Genomic DNA, 24081 nt, shown 5'->3' with positions numbered 1-24081 from the left:
AAGTGCGTGAACCTTTCTCTACATGAAATAAACTTTTCTCTGCATAAAAGTGCGTGAACTTTTCTCTACATGAAATAAACTTTTCTCTGCATAAAAGTGCGTGAACTTTTCTCTACATGAAAGAAACTTTTATCTTCATGAAAGTGCGTGAACTTTGCTGCACTATAATTTATCATCTTAGATGAGTGGGTTGCCATCAAGTACAACATATGTATCATAATGCCAACAATCTCCCCCTTTGGACTTGATGGCAACAACAACCAATCACTCTCCCCCTTTGACATCAAGGGCAAAGGGTTATGCTTCCCCTAAGAACATGCTCCCCCTGACTATAAACCAGATCTGCAAAGAAGAACCATAATCCATCAAACACCATAAATGACCATGAAAGAGAGATAGAGACGTACTGCAGCAATATTCAGACCAGCATCCATGATCTCCTTCTGTACTTCCTCCATAATGCCAACAATGCATGATATGCTCCCCCTGAACCTGTGCCATTCGATCTTTGACCAATCCGCAACCCAGCACATGTACGCATATACTTCAGATGAACCTTGCGTACAACCAACAATCAGAAGAGATTCAACAACAAGATGATGCATCAACAACCCCCAGCTTTTGCCTGAGGTATTCAAAGGTCTCCCTAGGCAATGGTTTGGTGAGTATATCAGCAACCTGTTCCTTAGAAGGAACATACTCCAACTTGACCTTTTGTTCAAGCACTTGTTCCCGGAGAAAGTGATACTTGATTGGTATGTGCTTGGTTTTTGAATGCATGACTGGGTTCTTTGAAATGCTGATTGCACTTGTATTATCACATAAGATGGAGATGGGTGGTGTACAAGTGATTTGAAAATCCTGCAAGGTCTGCATCATCCAAAGGAGTTGAGTGCAGCAAGATGCAGCAGCAACATATTCTGCTTCAGCTGTAGACAAGGCAATCGAACTCTGTTTCTTGCTGAACCAAGATACTAATCTGGAACCCATAAAGAATGCACCACCACTTGTTCTCTTCCTGTCATCCACGCTTCCGGCCCAATCTGCATCAGTATAAGCATGAAGTGTGAGATCTGTATCTCTAGGATACCATAAGCCATAATTTTGAGTCCCTTGAAGATATTTGAAGATTCTCTTTACTGCCTGAAGATGAGTTTCCTTTGGATTTGCCTGAAATCTTCCAACTATTCCCACTGCATGCATGATGTCTGGTCGGGTACCTGTCAAATAAAGTAGACTTCCAATCATAGATCTGTAGGTTGGTTGATGTACTGCTGCTGATTCATCATTTGCACTGAGGCTACATCCTGTGACCATGGGTGTACATACTGGTTTTGCATCTTCCATGCCATATTTCTTCAAAATCTGCTTGAGATACTTGGTTTGAGACAAGAAGATCCCTCCTTCCTTTTGTTGGATTTGCAGGCCAAGAACATATGTCAATTCTCCAAGCAAGGACATTTCGAATTCTTTCTGCATCACCAAGGCAAAGCTTTGACTCATAGATTCTTCATTGCTGCCAAAGATAATGTCATCTACATACACAACAAGTATTAGCAATTTGTCATTTTCAATTTTTATATAAAGATTGCTATCTGCTGATCCTTTTGAAAAACCTTGTTGATGAAGATATTTGTCCAAACAATAGTACCAAGCCCTTGGAGCTTGTTTAAGACCATAGAGAGCCTTTTTCAGTCTGCATACAAGATTTGGATCATTTCCAAGAATGAAACCATCTGGCTGCTCAATGTATACTTCTTCTTCTAAGTCTCCATTCAGAAAGGCTGATTTCACGTCCATTTGAAATACTTTGAACTTTTGAAAGCTTGAGAGAGCAAGGAACATTCGGATGGCCTCAAGTCTTGCAACAGGAGCAAAAGTTTCCTCAAAATCTATTCCTTCTTGCTGCGCATACCCTTTACAAACAAGTCTTGCCTTGTTTCTAATTACTTCCCCATTTTCATTCAACTTATTTTTGAAGACCCGTTTTGTCCCTATAACATTCTTATCCTTTGGTCTAGGAACCAACTCCCAAGTGTTGTTCTTTTCTATCTGCTCAAGTTCTTCATCCATTGCTTTGACCCAACATTCATCTTTGCATGCCTCTTTTACATTTTGTGGTTCAGTGGAGGAGAGTAATGCCAAATAGCTTGAAGCTTCTGCAATTGTTCTTCTTGTTTGTACACCTGCTTCTTTCTACCCCAAAATATGAGATTCTGGATGATTCTTCTGAATGTACCGGGATGGAGTCTTCTCTTCTACCCTTATCTGTTCCTCTGGTGCTTCTTGAGGTTCTTCTTCTTCATCATTCTGTCTTTGAGGGTAGTCTTCATCTTCTTCGATATTTTCATGATTTACTTGCCTAGGAATGTATCCCTTTTCATCAACCACTACATCAATGCTGTCAACAATTCTTCCAAGTCTTTTATTGTAGCATTTATATGCTTTGCTGTGTGGAGAATAACCAAGAAGAATGCCTTCATCTGCTCTAGGTTCAAGTTTGCCAAGTTGCTCATCAGTATTCTTAATATAGCATTTGCTCCCAAAGATTTTGAAGTGCTTTACCGAAGGAGTCTCACCATACCAGAGCTCATGAGGAGTTTGAGTGCTGTTCACTCGGACATTTGTTTTGTTGAGAATAACAACCGCAGCATATGCAGCTTCACCCCAGAAAGTTGCGGGAGTTCCGGACTCATCAAGCATAGCACGGGCCATTTGTTGGACTGTTTTGTTCATCCTTTCCACCACTCCATTTTGCTGAGGAGTTCTAGCTGTAGAGAATTCCCTTCTTATCCCATGTTCTTCACAGAAATCGAAAAATTCATTTGAGGTAAACTCCCCACCTCTGTCAGACCTGAGGCACTTAATTTTGTAACCTGATTCATTTTCAACCAAGGCTTTGAAGGATTTGAATTTCTCGAATGCTTCGTCTTTGTGCTTCATAAGTCCTAACCAAACAAACCTGGAGAAATCGTCAATGAATAATATCAAGTATTCTTCTCCTCGAGGTGTCCTTTTCCTAAATGGACCACATACATCTGTATGGACTAGCTCAAGAGGCATGCTAGCTGATCCTTCCTTCTCTGGAAAGTTAGTTCTGGTTTGCTTTCCAAACTGACATGATTTGCATATGGTGTTGTCTGGAATTTTGATATCTGGAAGACCACGAACAGCCTGATATTTGCATGCTTTCCTTATTTGTGAAAAGCTTAGATGCCCCAACCTCCGGTGCCATAACCAGTGTTCATCATCCTTGCTCAAATAGCATTGTTGTTGTCCTTCTTCAAATATGTATAGATTATTTGGAGTTCTTCTACCTTTGATCACTGTTTCACCTGTATCAAGATCACGAACACGACATCCGTTTGATCTAAATATCACCTCGGTTCCTTGATCACACATCTGGCTGACACTTAGAAGATTATGCTTCAATCCATCAACATACAAAACATTTCCAGCTTTGACCTTTTCTTTTAACTGAGCAGTGCCTTTTCCTTTTATAGCTGCAGGAGTATCATTTCCAAAAGAAACTTTCTTTCCCTTTTCTAAAGCAGAATATGATTCAAGTTTTTCTTTATCACCTATCATATGTTTCGAGCATCCACTGTCAATGTACCATAGATTTTCTTGTCCTTCTGCATAAAATGCTATCCCACATCTTTATGTTTGTGGTTCCTTTATTCTCCATGTTTTGGTGCTTGAGGCTTGTTCCTTTGTCTGCTGAAACCTGCTCCTGCATTCAGAATCTTCATGACCAAAGTTATTGCAAATAGAACATTCAACTTCATTTTCAAGAGCCGAAAAGTTGTTATAGGTCCTTTTTGTAATCCCGATCATACTTCTTTGTTTTTGAGCTTCTCTAGTCATGATTGTTTTATATGCAACACATTGAGCTGCTTTGTGACCACAGTTATGGCAAGAGAAACATTGCCCATTGAAGAAACTTCTGCGATTATCAAATCTACCGGCCAAATGATTGTAATTTATATTGTCATCCATTCTTGAAGCAAATTGAGAAGATTTTACCTGTGGCTGGTTGTAGCTTTTGTTCATCCTTAAGACAGATTGCCCCTGGTTTACCTGATAGTCTTTGTTCGTTCTTGATGTAATTCATCCCTGCTTTACCTGGTGATCTCCATTGTGCTTTTGCTCATTCCTTCTTGCTGCATCAAGATAACTCTTTGAGGTGGATGCTTGAGATGTTTCTCCATTATACCCCAGACCTGTCTTGTTTAGCGGAGAACGTTGTACATTGATGATCTCATCCAGAGTTTCAGATCCTTTGACAAACTTAAGATTAATAGCCTTTGTTTTCTCAATTTCTTTTCTAAGGCCAACAATTTCACCTTCTAACTTTTCAAGATATTTTTCTTTTTCATCAATTTGAAATTGTAGAGTATCAATGATCATATTCTTTTCTTCTATAAAGGATAATTCCTTCTTTCAAATATTCAGACACTAATTAACCCAGATTGTCAGATTTATAGATCAAGCATGCGCCTCATATAACAGATCAAAAACATGCAAAGATACTATTATTCAAGCATAAAGATTATGACCCATCAAAAGAACTTATCCTTCTTTATGCGCTAAGGTTCCTCCTTCATTCAGATCCAGATCTGCACCATAACCCAATCACAAATATTTCAGATCTAGCACTTATTAGATATTCAATTCATTCGATGATGCTTTGCCAAATGATCTCCTTCCTCTTTTATAGTCTTAGGCCTTCCACAATACCACGGTCCAAAACCATAGGATCAAAAAACTGTTGGACTAATACCATGAACCAACCATGAAAGTGCGTGAGATCAACACTTTTGGATGCAATACCACGGGCCAAAACCATAGGATCAAAAACTGTCGAACTAATACCATGAACCAACCATGAAAGTGCGTGAGATCAACACTTTTGGATGCAATACCACGGGCCAAAACCATAGGATCAAAAACTGTCGAACTAATACCATGAACCAACCATAAAAGTGCGTGAGATCAAACCTTTTTTCTACATGAAATAAACTTTTCTCTGCATAAAAGTGCGTGAAGTTTGAACTTTTCTCTCCATGAAATAAACTTTTCTCTTCATAAAAGTGCGTGAACTTTTCTCTACATGAAATAAACTTTTCTCTGCATAAAAGTGCATGAACCTTTCTCTACATGAAATAAACTTTTCTCTGCATAAAAGTGTGTGAACTTTTTTCTACATGAAATAAACTTTTATCTGCATAAAAGTGCGTGAACTTTTCTCTACATGAAATAAACTTTTCTCTGCATAAAAGTGCGTGAACTTTTCTCTACATGAAAGAAACTTTTATCTTCATGAAAGTGCGTGAACTTTGCTGCACTATAATTTATCATCTTAGATGAGTGGGTTGCCATCAAGTACAACATAAGTATCATAATGCCAACACCATTGTCTCTTCAGGTCTTCTCAGACTTTGACCAGATTCCTCAGATATGTTGATCAAAGATGCCTTGCACTTTATCTCCAGGAGGCCTTCAGATTTTGGTCCTGTTTTCTTCAGCCCCCCACCAAATCGGACACCACGCAGAAGATCACAGACTTCTTTAGGGCACTACCATCAGCGCGGGGCACCAAAAGAACCATTGACCGACCCGCAGACGCTGAGACCAGATCAGTGCGGTCCCGAGGGGGCCGACCCACTAGACTACACCAGTGCTCTAGGATTGGATCCACCCCTAGGAGGCGCCCTAGAACCTCCAGGCGACAGCAGCGACAGCCCAGTATGCCCACAGGACAACAGACTTTGACAAGCTTCTCTCAGTTTTCTTCTCTCGACCTCGGATGTTAGGAGTAGGAACTGTGCAGGAGACTCCTTCCCTTCTTCATCGCTCCTTCTTCTTCTTCTCCTTCTCTGCTTCATCGCAATGCTTTGTTTCGAAGCCGACAACTTCTAGCTTCTACATTTACATTTACTTAGATTATAGATGTATTTTCTGCTTTTTAAAAGAAATGTTAAAGGGGACCGTTTGGTCCACCGGCTTGGCATGATGTAATCATTGTAACCGACAGTCCCGTTGATCTATTATGGTCATTTGTTGGACATTAATAAAATTATCTTATCTAGGTTACAATTGGTTTGAGGCATTTAAGTATAATTGTAATCTCATTGAAGCGAATCTCTAATTGGCTCAACTATTGCATTCTCATCCTAGATTAGAAGTGCATAATTAAAATTTACCTCCAAGCATAAGCTTGGTTGATAGAAACTTAGGGCCACCTTCTCTCCCAATTTGCGACACTTGACCCTTGCATAAGGTTAAAACAAGTGACCTTGCAGTTCTCTAGCGGGCAATCCCTTGTAGGAACAGAGGCATCTAGATCGTTAGAACTCCAAGGTAGGTATCGTTAATGAGGCCTTAGCCTCCTTCCCCTGGACTTCTTTCTACAATTTTGTGCGAGACTTGCTTCAAAACAATTGAGGTGAAGGCTCTCACTTAGATTAGGCATCTAACTAAAAATAACCAAGATTTTGCATTTCACTTTAGATTAGAATCAGTTAGATCTTGCATTTCATCTATGATTGATCTTGCATATCATCCTTGCAGCGCTTGTCTATCCAGTAACTTGACATATTGATCTTTGTTGTACAAGTATTTCTCAATTCTAAGGCACTGGTTTATCACTAATATATCTCAAACAATCTAATTGTATGTGCTTATTAATCTTACTTGCCATATAATTTAAACCAAGTTGCTAGGACATTCATTTGTATCTCCTAGACTTGTTGATTTTCAACAGGTTCCTCATCATTCTGTGTTCAGGGACTACCCCCTTAGCCTGCTTTTAGGAGATAGCTTAAACGGAGTGAGTAGGGATCAAAGTGACAGCCCCTACTCTCAAGATTGTCACTTTGAGTGTACACTTCAGGCGACAACATACTCAAGAATCAATACAACCACCATAACTAGGCTTTAGGAGTTTCATCCAGTCCAAAACACTATTGATGGCATTCTCTATATAGGACTAAAGCACAAATGGATGCTAGTTGATCTTTTGAAGGAAGCTGCAACCTTTAGATGATATGAAGACAACATGAAAATCTTCCCATGCGCACTAAACATCCCATGTGCAAGCAGTATCATTACATGGTAAACTTGTTTGAAATAAAATTTTAAAGAGCCAATACCATTGTTAAAAGGAAAAATGCAATACTACAAAAAATTGAACTAGTCAACTTTGTGAGTACAGCAATTGTTAGAACCCTTAATTGTTAACAGTTCAATGGAGTTTACACTGGGTAGAAGTTCAGAAAAAAAAATCTTAAATAATTGATTCTGAATTATGGAGAATTTCATTTGCGATTTAAACTAGTAACTGAGATCTTAATCTGGGAAATATGCACAAGTCAACAAAAACAGTGAAACTGGATCAAGAACAACAAATATCACCAATGTTAGCCACTTCCCAAGTCACGGGGCTTGAAGAGAAACGGGTGAAGATCTTGTAAATAATCCCAGAAAGCTTTGACATGGCGACAGTTCCAAAAAAGGCACAAAGTACTTCATGAGCAACGAGCATGACAAAAGGGAAATTTAATAACTAGGATATCAAGTTTATTTCTATTTATTCTATGAAAAGAGATACGCTTTCCAAGAGTGTAAACAGATAAATAATGACTTTGTACATACCACCCTCATTAAGGAAAGCTTTGACATGGTGACAGTTCCAAAAAGGCACAAAGTACTTCATGAGCAACGAGCATGACAAAAGGGAAATTTAATAACTAGGATATCAAGTTTATTTCTATTTATTCTATGAAAAGAGATACGCTTTCCAAGAGTGTAAACAGATAAATAATGACTTTGTACATACCACCCTCATTAAGGTTGGCATGCATTTCACATCCACTTTTTATGTCCTGTAAAACTGCGCCATGTAAGAAAAGCTTCAGACGTTCCACTGGCAAATTGACCTCTGATCCAACCAACCTTCGCAAGTCTGATACCTAGAAAAATTTCAAAAACGTATTGAACAAGAAAATATTATTTATTCCATCTATAAGATTTACTATCTTTATAATTTTTTCTATGTATTTGGTGGAATTTTATCATTATTATTCCAAAATACCGTCTAGACTAATTTTTAATACTTTCTAATTATTTACTATTATGCTATAAAATCCATAATATTTTAGCCCAAAATTTAGAATTATCAAATAGATTGGCAGATTAATCATTATGCTCCCGGTTTTCACTATAAGAGTGTATAAGTGCGAACTTCTAAGGTATGCATGAAACATTTAAATGCTATTACAGTATCTCTGGAGTCTGCAACTTGTTAATTTGAATATCTTGTAAAAGTTTGATATGACTCATTTTTTTCAGCTGGGTCTTTATGACTGTGCTTTAAGTGTTCTTTTAGAGTATATAAAAAGAATTTAAATTAACAAATAACACAGCTTTACATGCAGGAAAGGGCTGCAACTTTTCCCAGAGTATGATATAAAATGGCCAATCTGATTAGCTTTAAGTTCTCACTCAAATCTCCTGCTGTTGCTGAGAGATAGCTTTTTATGTTAGTCTGCTATACTTATACAGTAAGACTTTGTACATGTCAATTGGATTTAGCTTGAGTGGCTGTGAGAAAAAGTTGTTACCTTCCCCACCTAGGTTCAACTGTTCAAACCCCACTTTGTAACATGTTTGCTGGTAGTGAGCCAATTGTTGATAAGCTATATATGATCTATTCATGAGTGGTTGACCTGGCCTTGTAACATGTTTTCTCTTAGTGAGTCAATTGTTGATAAGCTATATATGATCTGATCTATTCATGAGTTGTTGACTTGGTCTTGTGCCCTTAAAAAACTAGGATTTAACCTAAGTACGATCCTTGGAAGGAAGGGAAGTGCCTGAGGAGTTTCCCTTGGATATTTTACCTGGGAAAAAAGAGACTTTGTATATAATAAAATCTATGTTGCTAGTATTCAGAAATGTGTGCATTCTCAAAATTTACCATCTAGCTTTAGCAAAAGTGTTGTAAGTGTTGGAAAATGTAACTAGTTCCGGGCTTCATAATTGTAACATGAAAAATAATTTATTTTTGTGTCTAGAAAATCAAAAAGACCTCCAAGCACAAGTCAGCCTTGCTAGTGATAAGTCGGCCTAGGAGAGGCCTATTCGACCACATGTGAAGGGTATATAAAGGAGATGAGTTCGATTGATTTGGACACACTTCTGCAGTTCGAAATCTAGAAGAAGAAGGAAGAAAAATCAGCAAAGAAGACAAGGAAGAAGTCAAAGGTCTAATAGAAAAGAAGGAAAGGTCAAAATGAAGAAAATATGCCCTAGAAGATTTCACATGTACGAAAATTTCAGGATTGTAGGAGGCTGAAGTCTAAGGTTTGACTATCTTTGGAAGAGTTTGACTATGTTGACTTGAAGAGAAATTTGTCTTGTTTGAAAGAGATCGTATTGGAGGGCTGACTTGGTGCTTGGAGGAGGTTGACTTTGGTCTTTGGGTCTTGGATTTCTCATTTGAACTGATTCTATAAGAAGGGAAGAGATTCTTACTGGGTTTTCCCCTTTGGAGGGCTTTTGCCCTAGAGTGGAGCCTAATTCTTGTGCCTATTGTTTTATGATATCCATGGTTTATGCTCTCGATAATTATTCGATGAAAAGATCTAACAAAGAACAATAAGAAGATAACTAAAGTTCACAAGCAATTATTAAGGATAAGGAGAATTGTTTAAATAGTTGCCCTACTAGATTCTCCAACATGGTATCAGAGCTTAGGTGAGAAGAAGGCAGCTTGAAGATCATTGTTGTTGGCATAAGTAGAAGACATTCATTGAAGGACATTATTTGCAAGAAGGAACATAAGAGAAGGACACAAGGAAAGGCTCAAAGGATACTACATCAAGCTCTCATCAAAGGAAGGCTTAAGGAAGAAAAATCAAACTCTCATTTAAGGAAGAAGATTACAAGCTCTTGTTGAAGGCTCTCTAGTGCACTCCATCATTTTAAAGGAACAATTGCAACTTCTCCATTGAAGGTTTTTAATCTATCTCTTGAAAGGTCATCAATTTGAAGGCTCATTGGAAGACATCTTTGAAGGAAGCATCAAGTATTTTGGCATCCTAGAAGTCATCACTCTAGGACATCTTTGAAGCCTCCTGAAAGGCTTTGAAAGCATCAAAGTAATTGTAGGCATCATCAACAAGAACACTCGTTTGACAAGTAATTACCATAGTATTTTCCATGTCTCAATACATAGATCAAATGGCTACGTTTTGCAGGGAGAGAAATAAACTTTATGGATCAGCAAACTTTTTAGCATGGAAGAAGAGGATTGATTTGGTGCTCACAAAAAATGAGACTCAAGAATTAACAAGATACAAGAAGGGAGAAGTGAGGGCACAAAGGATTCTTATTGAATCCATAAAGGATTCTTATTGAATCCATAAAGGATCATCTCAGTGCCTTTGTTGTGGATTTGAAGTCATCTAAAACAATTTATGATAAGTTGGTGAAATTGTACTCTATAAGTACATCAGGTCAGAAAATATCCTTGAGAAATCAACTATATAAAACAAGGATATCAAAGAATGAAGATATGGCCACATATCTCATGAAGATCTCACAATTAAGGGACCAGTTGCAAGGGCTTGGGGAAGTCATCTCCGATTCAGAGATGACCACTTGTGTACTAAATGCTTTGCCACTAGAATGGAGCAGTTTTGCAACTAGTGTCTACTCAAGAAAAGATACTACTCCTTTTGATGAACTATGGGCTCAATGTGTCTTGGAAGAAACAAGATTGAAGGCAAAGGATGACACTGTAATGAGAAGTCTCAAGCCTTTGTCGTAAAATCCAAGAAGAAGAAGAAAGGGAAGTTTGGAAAGTCCAAAGGGAAACAAGATATGCCCAAGATTCAATGCTTTGGATGCAATGAGTATGGACATTTTAAGAGGGATTGTCCAAACAAGAAAAACAACAAAAGAAAGGAAAGGAATGAAGCTCACATAGCTGAAGAAAAGGGAGAACCTAAGAAGAATCTGAAAAGAGAAGAGCCCAAGGTCTTTACTACGAAAGGAAACTCCATCACTATCATGTTCATTTGCAATTTGTCTTTCTTTTATTAGAAAGTAGAGTAGCATACACCGTTGCATACTGTAGAAGAGTCTTGTTTTTTTGTAAAGCATGGCATCATAGAAAGAAGCATATAATAGTAGAGGAATTAGAATCTACGTGATCAAATTGCTTTGGAAGGAATCATCTAGCTTACAAGAATGAGAAGATTGACCATATTGCACATTATAGTTCATCCAAGCATTTTCTAACATAATGTTAGAGGTAGTCATCTTGCAAAGAAGGATCATCAAGATCCTCCAATAAGAACCATCATTTAGGAAGGTTCTTAAAAGAAGCATTATGACATGACTAGTATGTATTCCATCTAGTATGGAAATAGTAGTCTTGAAGGATGAAGGCATGCTGATGGTCGAATGACAGTTTGAAACGCAGAATTAAAGTCTTTCCCCTCTTATGAAGGAAACTTATCTTTGATAAGGATGGAAGCAAGTTCATTCAAAAGATGGCTAGATGGTTGTATGGAAGCAGACGTATGCATGTTTTTAAATAACTCTTCTCTAGAAGGTAGAGTTCATACCTACAAGAATCTTGCAAAAAGAGTTGGTTATAAGAATGTGCTCGACAAGTCTTCCATATGGGTACTCGATGCTTAGAAGAAGAAATTTGGCATAACTAAATATCAAGACTCTCTCGCAAAATAGTATGGCATAAATCAACATCAAATATGGTCTCCTACATTAAGAAAGAGAGTTGATAATGACAACTCCAAGGAAGATATTGTAGCTTTGTTTGTTCCATGGGCACCATGATTAAAAGTGAATGCATGGAGAAGGATTCTTGTACAAAATGAAGAAGGACCATACGAAAAGATGTTGATCTCAAAAGAAATAAGTAAGCAGAATCTGATATTCTGATGAAAGGCCATCATAATGAGGTAATTATGATATTGATATTCTTGGTATTGGTTATCTAGTTGGTATATAGTCCTGCTACTTGAAGGAATGTTACAAAAATAACAATTGAGGCAAATACAAATATTGGTTTTGAACTCAATTCAAAGAACATATGGATTGAGTGGATGGCTTTGGTAATGTGGTCAAGATGTCTACATCATCTTGGGATTGAAAGGTAGCAATATAAGAAGATAACCTAATGCTCATGTTTCGATAACAATGAAGATCACTTTCATGTTTAGAGGGAGCTATGATTAGCCTTACTTTGGTGGGCTCAATATAATGCCTTTATTGATGATGACTAGAGGAAAGTAATATAAAAGATTGATGGCATGAACCCTATCACAAGATTAAAGGAAAGAAGATGGCTCCATAACATCTAGGAGGATAGAAGCTCAATATGATGAGATGCAAAGGAAAAGGAGGAACGATGCAGCTAGTACTTGAAGACATCCATGAAGAACTGGTCGTTGATGTATTTATGAAAACAAGCTCTTTAGCTAAAAAGCTTGTGACTTTCCAATTTAAAGGAAGTAAGAATTCTCCTCTATGTTTGAGAGGGAGTTAAAAGCCTCCTTGGAAGTTAAGGAGCAAGGATCTATTCCCTAATCAAAAGGGAATGAGGATCTCCTCACTAGTTGAGAGGGAGTGATATTGGACATCATATTCTCCATGTGTCATGCACTATACTTTGATTGATATTCCTTGAGGATAAAGAATCCAAGATAGGAAGTCGACCGACACTCTTTGAGGGTATCCAAGATAAGAGTGGTCGAAGAAGACCGATACTCTTTGAAGATCAGGAATCCAAGATAAGAATAGTCCAAAAAGGACATACCTAGTGAACATCCGGATGGGGTATGTACCTTAAGAGGTAGTGTGGTGTCTCATGTAAAACCTCCCAGCATTATGCTCTAAATAAAGCTTGTCAAGTTAAGGTCTTACTATGTTGACAAGGTTGGTTATGAAGTTGATTCTTAAAGATGGCTTATCAATCCGACTCTTCTTATGAGAACTCTTCAATTTGAGAATATCCTTGTACCAGTTGTACAATTATGAATACCTCCCTAGTTAAGAGGGAGTGTTGGAAAATGTAACTAGTTTCAGTCTTCATAATTGTCATTGTACTCATGTCATTATGTATATCTTATGTAACAAACAAAAGATAAAGAAAAATTATTATTTTCAAGCATGGGTTTCATGCTTCTTTTGATTGGTCAACTAGGTTAAGCATGTTCTTCATGCTTCTAGGGTTTTTCATGTCATAAGAATTATTGTCATGAGTCAAGAGAATCAATATCAATTTTATAAGACACATTTGGGAAAGTTGTAACATAAAAAATAAAAATAAAAATCGTGTCTGGAAAGTCAAAAAGACCTCCAAGCACAGGTTGGCCCTGCCAGTGATAAGTTGGCCTAGGAGAGGCCTATTCAACCACATGTGAAGGCTATATAAAGGAGATGAGTTCAATTCATTTGGACAAACTTCTGCAGTTCGATCTTTACAAGAAGAAGGAAGAAAAAGTAGTGAAGAAGACAAAGAATAAGTCAAAGGTCTAGTAGAAAAGAAGGAAAGGTCAAAACGAAGAAAATCTGCCCTAGAAGATTTCACACGTGCGAAAATTTCAGGATTGCAGGAGGCCGAAGTTGCAGACATAATTGCAGGTCCAAAATTCTATTACAGGGAGGCTGAAACTTCTATTGCAGGGGTCGAAGTCTAAGGTTTGACTATCTTTGGATGAGTTTGACTACATTGACTTGAGGAGATTTTTGTCTTGTTTGGAAGAGATCCTATTGGAGGGCTGACTTGGTGCTTGGAGGAGGTTGACTTTGGTCTTTGGGTCTTGGATTTCTCATTTGAACTGATTCTATAAGAAGAGAAAAGATTCTTACTAGGTTTTCCCCCTTGGAGGGGTTTTGCCCTAGAGTGGAGCCTAATTCTTGTGTCTATTGTTTTATGATCTTCATGGTTTATGCTCTTGATAATTGTTTGATGAAAAAATCTAACAAAGAACAATAACAAGATAACTAAAGTTCACAAGCAATTATTAAGGATAAGGAGAATTGTTTAAATAGCTGCCCTACTAGATTCTCCAACAATAAGTAGTACAGGGGGATCGTCAAAACTTGTACCTGAGATCTGGTCTTCCAGCCTGACTCTATAAGGCTATAGAGCTGGTGTCCCACCTCCCTCCCTGGAATTGTTCTGCTTGAGGCTGCTCCCTTCTCCTACATATCCTTTCATTTGATCCCTATGCACTGAAGAATAAAGTTTTGAGTGATAGAAAACATTTCCATGTTCCGCCTACCTCTCCATTCTGCCAAATCTATGCGCTCTTATCTTTTCTTGCCCCCAAAGTTTTTCCTTTCCATCACACCGTCTCCTTTACATAATTAAGGATTTCTTTAGACCGTTTGTGACCCGTATCAATGAACAAGTTAAGCCACTCTGGTACCACCATTCCAGTGATCAGATCCTTCATCCGCCAGTATAAGTTAAGGACCCCCCTTATACAAGAACCTCCTTGCTCTCATGTGTCTACGATCTACTGGAGAAAAAAATAACCCTTCCTGCCTTCTTTCCCGTCAGCAGTTCCCACAAGTAATCGTTTTAATCGGTTTTCAACTATAATTCCATCCAACCCACTGCCCCCACCCCCTCAATAAATATTTATTTCTAAGTTTCTCTTCCCTCTCCCTTCTTCACAGCTTTTAGGCTTTTAAATGGAATTCACCCCCAGAACCAATCAAATTCCTTACCCTTCCCCCATTTTTTTGTTGTATTTAACCAAGCTTTTCCTCGTCAAACCAACCCTATAAAAATAAAAAATTAATTTAATTTTTCAGCACAAGGTTCAAACCCTTAATCAATATCTATTTACAGCTTTGCATCACTTTCAAGTTTTTGATGTAAGCATATGTTTCCACTGTTCCCCTGAAGATGGGAAATGTGATTACTCAAATAGTCGGAAGCTCTAAAAAACTTTAACGCAGTTTGACTCGAAAAACCAAAGCATAAAATACCGTGCATCTTTGATTCACAGTGTATGGCATCATCTTACTATCAGTCTTATATTGTGTTGGAGCATTACTCAATCTAATTGTGCCGGTCCTGTTTCGGAGAACTATTATTGTCTTTCAAATAATTTGTTTTTAAAGCTTCCTTCTACCCCGACTCGGCAACTTTGTGTTTGCCTATTCCAAGAGTATTGCAATAATGTAGCCAGTTAATCAGAAGCTTTCTGCTAAAAGGCCGTAATCAGGGTATCTATTCCATTAAAGTTGCCCAGGACTTGCGCCTGGCCCTGACGGCAACCATAAGCACCAGCACCAGCAAGCCTCAAGGAGCAAACACATCAACCCTGATGTGGGCATTAACAGCACCTACTTTCATTGATCAAACAAGCCCCCTTGACTGTTTCAAATAAATTTAATTATTCAATGCCAATTTCATCTGTGTATTCTCGTTATGCTGAACATCTATGCGTGTCTTTGTTATCAGTTGGCTTGCTGGGTCAACAGATTAAGTGGCGTCCATCCTCTTCGGGTCCATTGAACCCAAAACAAAAATCTCCTGTTCTTTTTGTCTTTCTTTTTTTCTTTTTCCTTTTTTCTTTTTCGTGAATTATGCAGAAACTTTGAGCATTCAGATATTTAGCCCGTGTTTGTTGTAATTGGGGGCATCAACATTTGAGAAGAAGCTTGCGGAGTTGTCTGTTGGTCGAGGTTGGTTTCAAGAAATTAGGGCGAAATGGGTTATAAATATTTCTGGTAATCTTTAGGACACCCTTTATACTAAAAATTTATAAATAAGAACTACTGTGAAACAACGCTCCAAATTTAAAAGTCAGTTATAGAAAATGAATAGAGAATTATATGGGCAAACTGCTGAGAATGAACTTCAGCAGGCTAGCAAGGTTGAAAGGACGGAATTGGCTTCTAAACTCTACCATAAAGATCTCTGTGAGAGGGGCTGCGAATTCAAGATTCGAAGGGGCCGTGAGGAATAATGAAATTGAAGGCACGTGGAGAGAATGTACATTAGAATAAAACGGGAATGCTTACCTTAATTGTTGAGGGTATCTGCAATTGACGAGGCCGAGCTGATCCCATCTTCTTTATATTAATTGTAACCTTCTTCGTCTCCTCCTCCATATCGATCACTGACTCTCGGAGCTAACTCCTGTTCTGTTTCTTACAGCAGAACTCGAATCTTAAATGTCAATTCCGCTTGTTTCGATGTGTTGTCAGGCTGGTCGAGTAACTCTGATTTGGTGTTAAATTACGCTGGTTTCGATGTGGTATCAAGCTGCTCCAGTAAGTCGGATCTGGCGTTTTGAAATTTTGAATGTTTCTAATTTCGGGACGCTTCTCTATGTTTATACTTTTAGAGTGGAGACCATGGCAACACCCGTCTTCTTGGGGGGAGGTAACAGCCCTAGCTACAATGTATGTGTGTAGAGTAAATCAATTGGTGTAGGTTGGCGTGACACTGATATCAATTGCACTCATTAGTCTACTAGTATAACACTTTGCTTGGAATGATATTAATTTGGAATTATTATTTAAATAAAAATAATAGGAAATTTTATTATTATTTAATGAGTAAATTAGTAGAGGATTATGGGAGGAGCATTACAAAGCCTCGAAGAACAAATGGAATACACTTTCCTATGGGGTTTAGGATGTGCAACAACCAACTAGGCAAAGTTCTAGGCATTATAGAAAGGTTTAGAATTTGTAAAAGATCAAGGAATCAAAAATTTTATGATTCTAAGGGTTTCGATGATGATAATTAGGTAGGGATTAAAGGCGACTTCAAGACCACAACCTAACTTCCCTCCAATTGTCTGGAGAATAACATTGTTGGTGGCACAATTTGAAAATATCCACTTCATCTTTGTCCTTATATGCTTTGACACGAAGGCAAACACACTGGTAAACCAAGGTACACGCGTAGAACAAGGAGTAATAATATTGCAGGATGGCGAAAAGCGCGTAGAACAAGGAGTAATAATATTGCAGGATGGCGAAAAGAGATCTGGGCCAATACCATAACCCAACTCAATAAATAAAGATTTTTGGGAACTCGAATGAATCACATTCTCTGACAGTAGAATTAATGGGAACCAAAGCAATCAACCCGCTAGAAACACTACATCACATAAATGAAAGATCGAGAAGACAGTTCATAGCTCAGCTTGTCTACCACATGTGGCATTGCATGCACAGTGGATATACACCTGGATTAACAGTAAGAGAAGGTGACCCAAATTAAAAGCTTGGTAGTCCTCTCAAGTTTAGCACATGTGGGAGATGGAGTTCATCAAAGCAAATCACATTAATGTTCATAAGAACTCTCGTTGCTCAAAGCTCGACTCATCACTCGGGGGATTAGGAGTGACAGCTCTCTCTTAGATGGAATTAATGTTGGTAGATGGAGAATCCTCCTCTCGGGAAGAAGGGGAGGCAATAAATATTGGACGACAACTTGAGACAGAGCCCAACTGGTTGGTTGTAGAGTGGAGAACCTTGTTGTGGAAGTGGTCGTTGGTAGAGATGGCAGATAGAGATATAGCCGAAGAATTCAAGCATTGGAGGACGCTGTCAGAGAAGGTTTTTAAGAATCTACTGGGGATGTACAGAATGCTAGATAGGAGATTGGAACTGTTGGAAAAGGAGAAGGTTGACAGGGCAAAGGCGACGAAGCACAATTGGAATGGCTTAGTGCACAAATGGAGTGACGCCTACTATAATTGGAGTCAGAGTTATTAATGATGAAGATAAGAAACCAGGTTGTGGATTGGGAATCAGATGAGGAGAAAGAACAAGGCTTGTTGGAACCAGGTACGAATATGCAGACAGAAAGGCACTACAAAACAGAAGGTGAGATCTTTGCAACCCTTGGAAACAAGGTACCACAGGAAGGAAATCTCGACATGGACCCAAGCCCCTCTAAGGCAAACTAAGATTTATTTTTATGTTTTGTAGGTGTAAACTACTATTGGGGAAATTTTGTAAGATATTTGGACAGTTTCAATGTACCAATTTAGAAAAGAAGGCCCGCAACAATAAGAAAGATAGGAAATGGCTACTTTGGCTTTTTGATATGGCTCATGAAAATCTTGAATGTAAATGGTACTGCCCATGTTTTTCCAACTTTATAATATAATACAAAATAGTCGCTCTATTTATATAATAAAAAAAATAGTCAACGATAATTATCATTGAGTATTATTTATGGATGTAGATTGCCTCATCACTATTATCTAAAAACAGTCATACTACTTGGAATAATTTGTTCGTAGTTCATAAGGGGCAGCCTTTCATTCCTACCAAATAATACTAGGTCTTATTACAAACTATATTTATCCTACTCCGTACCAAATCGTACTAGGTCTTATGACAAACTATATTTATCTTATTCCTAGAGTTTGTTCTTTCATGTACATGTCAATTTGTAATGTTGGTGTGACACATTAATATCAATTATACATTTTAAGACCCACTACCTTACCACCTCTCTAGAGAGAGCACTACTTTAATGCATAGATTTTCCCTTATGTAGGACTATTTTTTAAACAATGAGAGAATCTATAATACCTTAACTGTTAAACTAGTAGAGAGAGAATCGTCATTCATTATTATGTACGAATGCAAGCTATCTCATTATGCTTATTCAAAAAATATCATATTACCACCCATAAATTTTTAATGGGATAAACTTTCACTCATACTAGATACCTTTAGATCTTATGACAAATTAGATTTATTGATTAATATATTTAGATTCTTAGAATATTTTTTAAAATTTTAAAATCTTATTTTGCTTATATAAACTATTTATCCTACTCCCTAAAATATTTGAAATTTTTAAATAATTTTTAAATTTTTAAAATCTTATTTTCCTAACCCGTAAATAATTTTATATTGGTTACGCACCTTCCTTCGCATATTATGCTATTTATGTAAGTAATATGTTCATAAAATTATTAGTATTTCTATTCATATTATGATTAATTAAAACCAATACAAATGTGTCTATGAATGATATTTTTTATCCATATAGTTTGAAAAATCTTATTTCCTTTCATATTAAAAAATAAATAAAAATAAAAAAACTTATAAAATACATAGTTTCAAATCATTTTAGAATTTTAGAAAATTTGAGGTCATTTCAAAGATCCTTATAACCCCTAGATGTGATGAATTAAACCCTTGGAACTTAGGCATGTGAAATTATGTTAAATATTTCAATTTTTCTCTCTTTTTTACAAATAATTTGTATTCTACATTTTTGCTTGTTGCAATGTAGTATAGTCTTTGCCTCTACCGTTGTCGCTAATTAATGAAAGCAAAATTCTGCATATCGCTAATTAATGAAAGCAAAATTTTGCATTCTTGCACATGCTTCCTCCACACTTCCTCTGCACAGCCTCCTCTTCACACTTTTCTCCTTGCCTCTACCACTAATTAATGAAAGCCAAATTTCGCATTTCCATCTCTGCACATGCTTCCTCCGCACACACTCCCTCCTCACAACTTCCTTCTTACATGCTTCCTCTACACGGTCTCCTCCCGACATGTTTCCTCTGCACAACCACCTATGCACACGCTTCCTCCACACCTGCTTCCACTACACAACCACCTCCGCACAACTTCCTCCACACACGCTTCCCAATAAAATTAAGTGATACAATTAAAAACACCACAGAGGAGCATGATGTGCAACCTTGGGCGAGTTCGAAAGTGATCAGAAATGTTTCAAATTTCGTTAAGGAGGGTGCAAGAAAATAAGTGCAATAGAAAAGAGAATGAATTGTAAGCCATGATAGATCAGACATCAACAAAGACGAAGAGCAAAGTGGAGATAAACTTTGCAACATATGTCTTCATCACTTAGAACTTGAATGCATCATCAAAGCTGCCAAATGTTATCTCCACGCGCCCCATCTTACTCAACCCAAATTACCACTCTCAATAGAAACACGGAGATTAAACAGACAATACCCATTGAATTTCTCAGTGGTTCTTGATTATTGTAAAATGTCAATCGAATGAAGCCAAGTCCAAGAGCCCGCCAAGAACTAGGAATCAAGGCAGCGTGTTGCCACTACACGTCGTTGTCATGGAATAGTGTCGTGAGGCACTATCCATGGCATGGTTGTTGACACAGTGTGAATTTCATATGTTGTAAATTTTGTAAGCTTATTAATAATAAAATATTAGTATTTTTTCCTATAATGAAATATTACCCTGGACAATTGGCACTGGAATGGGTGCGAATCACTGAAATGATGAGGAATGTTGGTTTTTGCCATTACAGTAGGGGTGATCAGATCACTTGGGCTAGGAATAAAAAAAATTGGGGAGATCGAGGTAGTGAATACCTATTTCAACCTATGCATGAGGAATCTACAACTCACTGAAAGATGTTGGTTTTACAAATTCTAGCATACAAAAATGCCTTCCAAGCTCATCATGTTCCTGTGGTTGTCATGGCAAAATAAAAACCTTACCTGAGACAACCTACAAAAGAGAAATTGACAAGGGCCGGGGATCTACTACCTATGTTGGAATGAGGGGGAAGATAGCAATCATCTTTTTCTGGAATGCCCTTGTTCTGTCCACATATGGAAACATTTTTCTACTAACATGAACATTCCATATGTGCAATACAATAACATAACTAACTGTTTAAAATGGTGGAGCATTCAATGTCACAGATGGAGGATGCTTTCCTTGGTAGTTTTCTAGGAGATTTGGAAATGGCGCAATCAACATATATTCGGAAATGTTAAGGTGAAAGAAGATATGGTACTTACTCACATAAATTGATGGATCAGTGTTGATAATGACAAGGGCAGCTCGCACTAGGATAAGGCTGACAAGGGGGCGGATCCACGCACTGCTTTCCTAGCAAGATTTTTTGATGGGGCATCACAAGGAGGGAGGTACGGCTATGGTGTTTGGATTAGGTTCTCTGAAGACCAAGAGTTTTGGATACACTGGCATGTGGGAGGGGGATCAAGCATGAAAGCAGAAGCCATCACATTGTGGGGATTACTCTGGTTCACAGAATACATGGACATCTCTCATATACATATTTATGGGGATTCCTGTTGTATCATTGATCATATCATCGGAAAAAACAAGATTCAATAGAATACACTACAAGGTTGGCTACGTCGAATTGAAAAGCTATGGACCACATTCCAAGAATCTACCATACAACATATTGGTCGGGACTACAACCAGAATGCAAACAGGATGTCAAAGAAGGGCTTGTTGGATTCATCAGAAGGACTACACATCCAAATAAATATGATGACAAATACTATCGAAGTTGGATGCCTTCTCCTACCCGGGTAGCATTAATCTACATTGTTTCATGGGCAAAACACGGTAATAAGAGATAAGTATTTTCATATGCTTTTGCTCTCCTTTTTGTATATGGTATATATGTAAATATGGGGTTATATGTACATGCTAAATATAGATAGTATTATGGAACAAAGTGGCTTTGATAGCCCTATCATCTGAAATATGTAATGTTTTTATGTAATATAAAACAGGCTTTTTTTTCCTGCTGAAATATTGCCTATGCTCATTTCATAAGGATTTTCTGTGTAAAAATGTTACGAATAAAGTACATAAGGATTTTCCGTGTAAAAATGTTACGAATAAAGCATAAAGTAAACGAAGGCACATATGTTGTGCTTAATCCTCTAAAAGTTCCAGACAACAATAACACCACTATTGCAACCAATATTCAAAGTGGAGTTGCTCACACGAGGAGTGGAGCCTACATTGGAACTTCTGGTTAAGAGATGGAACAAAGCTCGCAGCATACAAGAATATTAGAAATCTGTTGTCCACATCGACAAGAACTTTATTTTTCAATTAAAAATCTGATGTCCACATCGATAAGAACTTTATTTTTCAATGTGTAACTAACAACGCTAATGGATCACAAAATGTTGTGTGCGAAGGAGTCGATGTCTGGAGGAAGAAACGAGCAGGTGCACAACAAAAGAGCTCACAAACAACTTAAATCGAGTTTGTTGAGAGTTTGTAAACGCGTCAGTTGTGCAAAATTTGTGTAGCAAAGAAGTTGTAGCTCGTTGTTAACAAAGTTTGCACATCGAAAGAGCCAGCCCTTCCCGTCATAAGTCAAAAGTTTGAAGTTTTATAGTTATTCAATGACTTGAAATTTGTTAATCGTTTGAAAAGCATAAAGTTTTAAAGAGTCGAGTGCAATAGTGGTTAACTAAAAATAGAAAATATGTCGTGCCATTAAACATGATACTCATTCACTTAGGTTAAATTCATAAAACTTCGCCATGTCGTGATGATAATATTCATTGGATACTAACATTATAACAAATTGTACCTATGGTTTATGCAAAAGATCAATGACCAGACCAGTTTCTGTATCTTTTTTACAATTTCTATATGGTCATGGCAATGTAATCCTTATTGGAAAGTGGGTCACAAGAATGTGCATCATGGCTCTGAGGAGTCTTGGAAGGTTTTGACAATTCTGTGTATTTAAATGATTTGTTCATTAATTAAACGACTAATTAATTGAACAACTTTGTCATGTGATAGTTGGAAAACATGTTAAAATGTCGACAGATTCACAACCGGAAAACGGTCAAAAGACTTTGTGTGGAGGTTTCATTATGTGGAGCTCCTCTGCACAAGGACCTCCGCACAATGAACTTCCTTGATAATCTTGAGAAATATAGGGCATTATGTATTTTAGATTCTTTAGCTTGATTTATCTTATACTTTGACATTTTCTTGTGATTAGTTCTTCTTTCAAATTATTAATCATCAAGATAAATGCCAAACAATGAAGATCGTGAACACAACAAGGAACACAAGATATTGGCAATCAGCCAGGGCAAAACCCCTATGACGGGGAAAACCCAGTCAAACTCTTCCACTAGTAGATTCAAATCAAATTGAGACAACCAATACCCAAGACTAAGACAAATGACTTCTTTCACTCCACCAAGTCAACCTCTCAAGTCTAATTTCAATCTAAGTAAACACAACTCTTATTCTTAACAGAAATCTTGGCCTGCCCTGTAATTTCTGGAGCTCGCACTATCTTCTTGGTCTTGCAATTCATAGTTCTATGTTCCACAATTTTGTAGTTCTATGGTAAACATTCTCAACACTATAATCATCGTGATTCTACTACATAGATTTTCGACCCTTCTTACTTCCTTACTTGATTGTATTCATGATAAAATGTCCTTCTAAGTATATATTTCACACTCCTTTCTTTCCTTCAACCATTTCAAATCAAACTTGCTTTATTAACTTCTTCATATGGTCAAATGCACTTCTATTAATATTCTTATTCAAGGTGGTGGTTTCCTTTTATGAGGCCGACTTGATGAGGAGAGCAGGCTGACTTGGTGGAGGAGGCTAGTCTTACAAAATTTGTTTCTTTTAGAATTTTACAAAGCCCAAGAAGGGTCTTACAATTTTATGACATGGACAAGAACTTATGACTCAACCCTAGAAGCATTCAATGGACGCATTTGACCTATTGACATATTGAACATTGACCCAAGCATGTAACTCATGCTTTAATAAGTCAATTTCTTTTGCAATACAAATTCCTTTTTCTTTTTTTGGCAAATATAATTATGAAGACTGACACTAGTCACATTCTTCAACACTCCCTCTTAACTAGGGAGGTATTCATAATTACATATATACATAGGTACAAGGATGATCTCAAAATGATATGTTCTACAAAGAGTCACAACACACGCATTGCTACAAAGTAGATACTTGACCAAGATATCTAATCAGGTGGGACTAAGGTGTGTTCCAAGCTTTAGCTACTTTAGGTACCATTAGGCTTCCACACTAACACCAACCCAAGGATCTAGGTGTGTATCCAAGGTCATAGCTCCAATACCAACACCACCCTCTCTACTTCGGGATCTAGACATCATTACAGGCCAACCAGATGTGCTCCCAAGCATCTTGTCGCCCCAAGAAGCTTCATCTCTCCTTATCAATTGAACCATATATATCCACCAA

The 24081-nt window shown here is 37.5% G+C and overlaps 1 protein-coding gene across 2 annotated transcripts in view; it reads right to left on the bottom strand.

Moving 5' to 3' along the window:
* LOC149155011 (ubiquitin family protein) overlaps positions 1-16487 on the bottom strand; it is a 190086-nt gene extending 173599 nt beyond the window's left edge. The window contains exons 1-2 of one of the 2 annotated variants that reach the window (XR_016263238.1): positions 16078-16487; positions 7841-7973 (exon numbers count right to left, since the gene is read on the bottom strand). Coding sequence is in view for 1 of the 2 variants with exons in the window: in XM_089442756.1 (XP_089298882.1) it covers positions 7841-7973; positions 16078-16167 (223 nt within the window). In the remaining variant the exon portion in view is untranslated. The remainder of the gene's footprint in view (positions 1-7840; positions 7974-16077) is intronic. The other variant, XM_089442756.1, reaches the window with a different exon arrangement.
* Positions 16488-24081: the final 7594 nt, after the last annotated feature.

The sequence above is a fragment of the Pinus tabuliformis genome, chromosome 9, assembly GCF_031772625.1.
Source record: "Pinus tabuliformis cultivar Carrire ecotype Pingquan chromosome 9, CPIR1, whole genome shotgun sequence".
Taxonomy (NCBI): domain Eukaryota; kingdom Viridiplantae; phylum Streptophyta; class Pinopsida; order Pinales; family Pinaceae; genus Pinus; species Pinus tabuliformis.
This window is presented reverse-complemented; position numbering and strand designations above follow the sequence as displayed.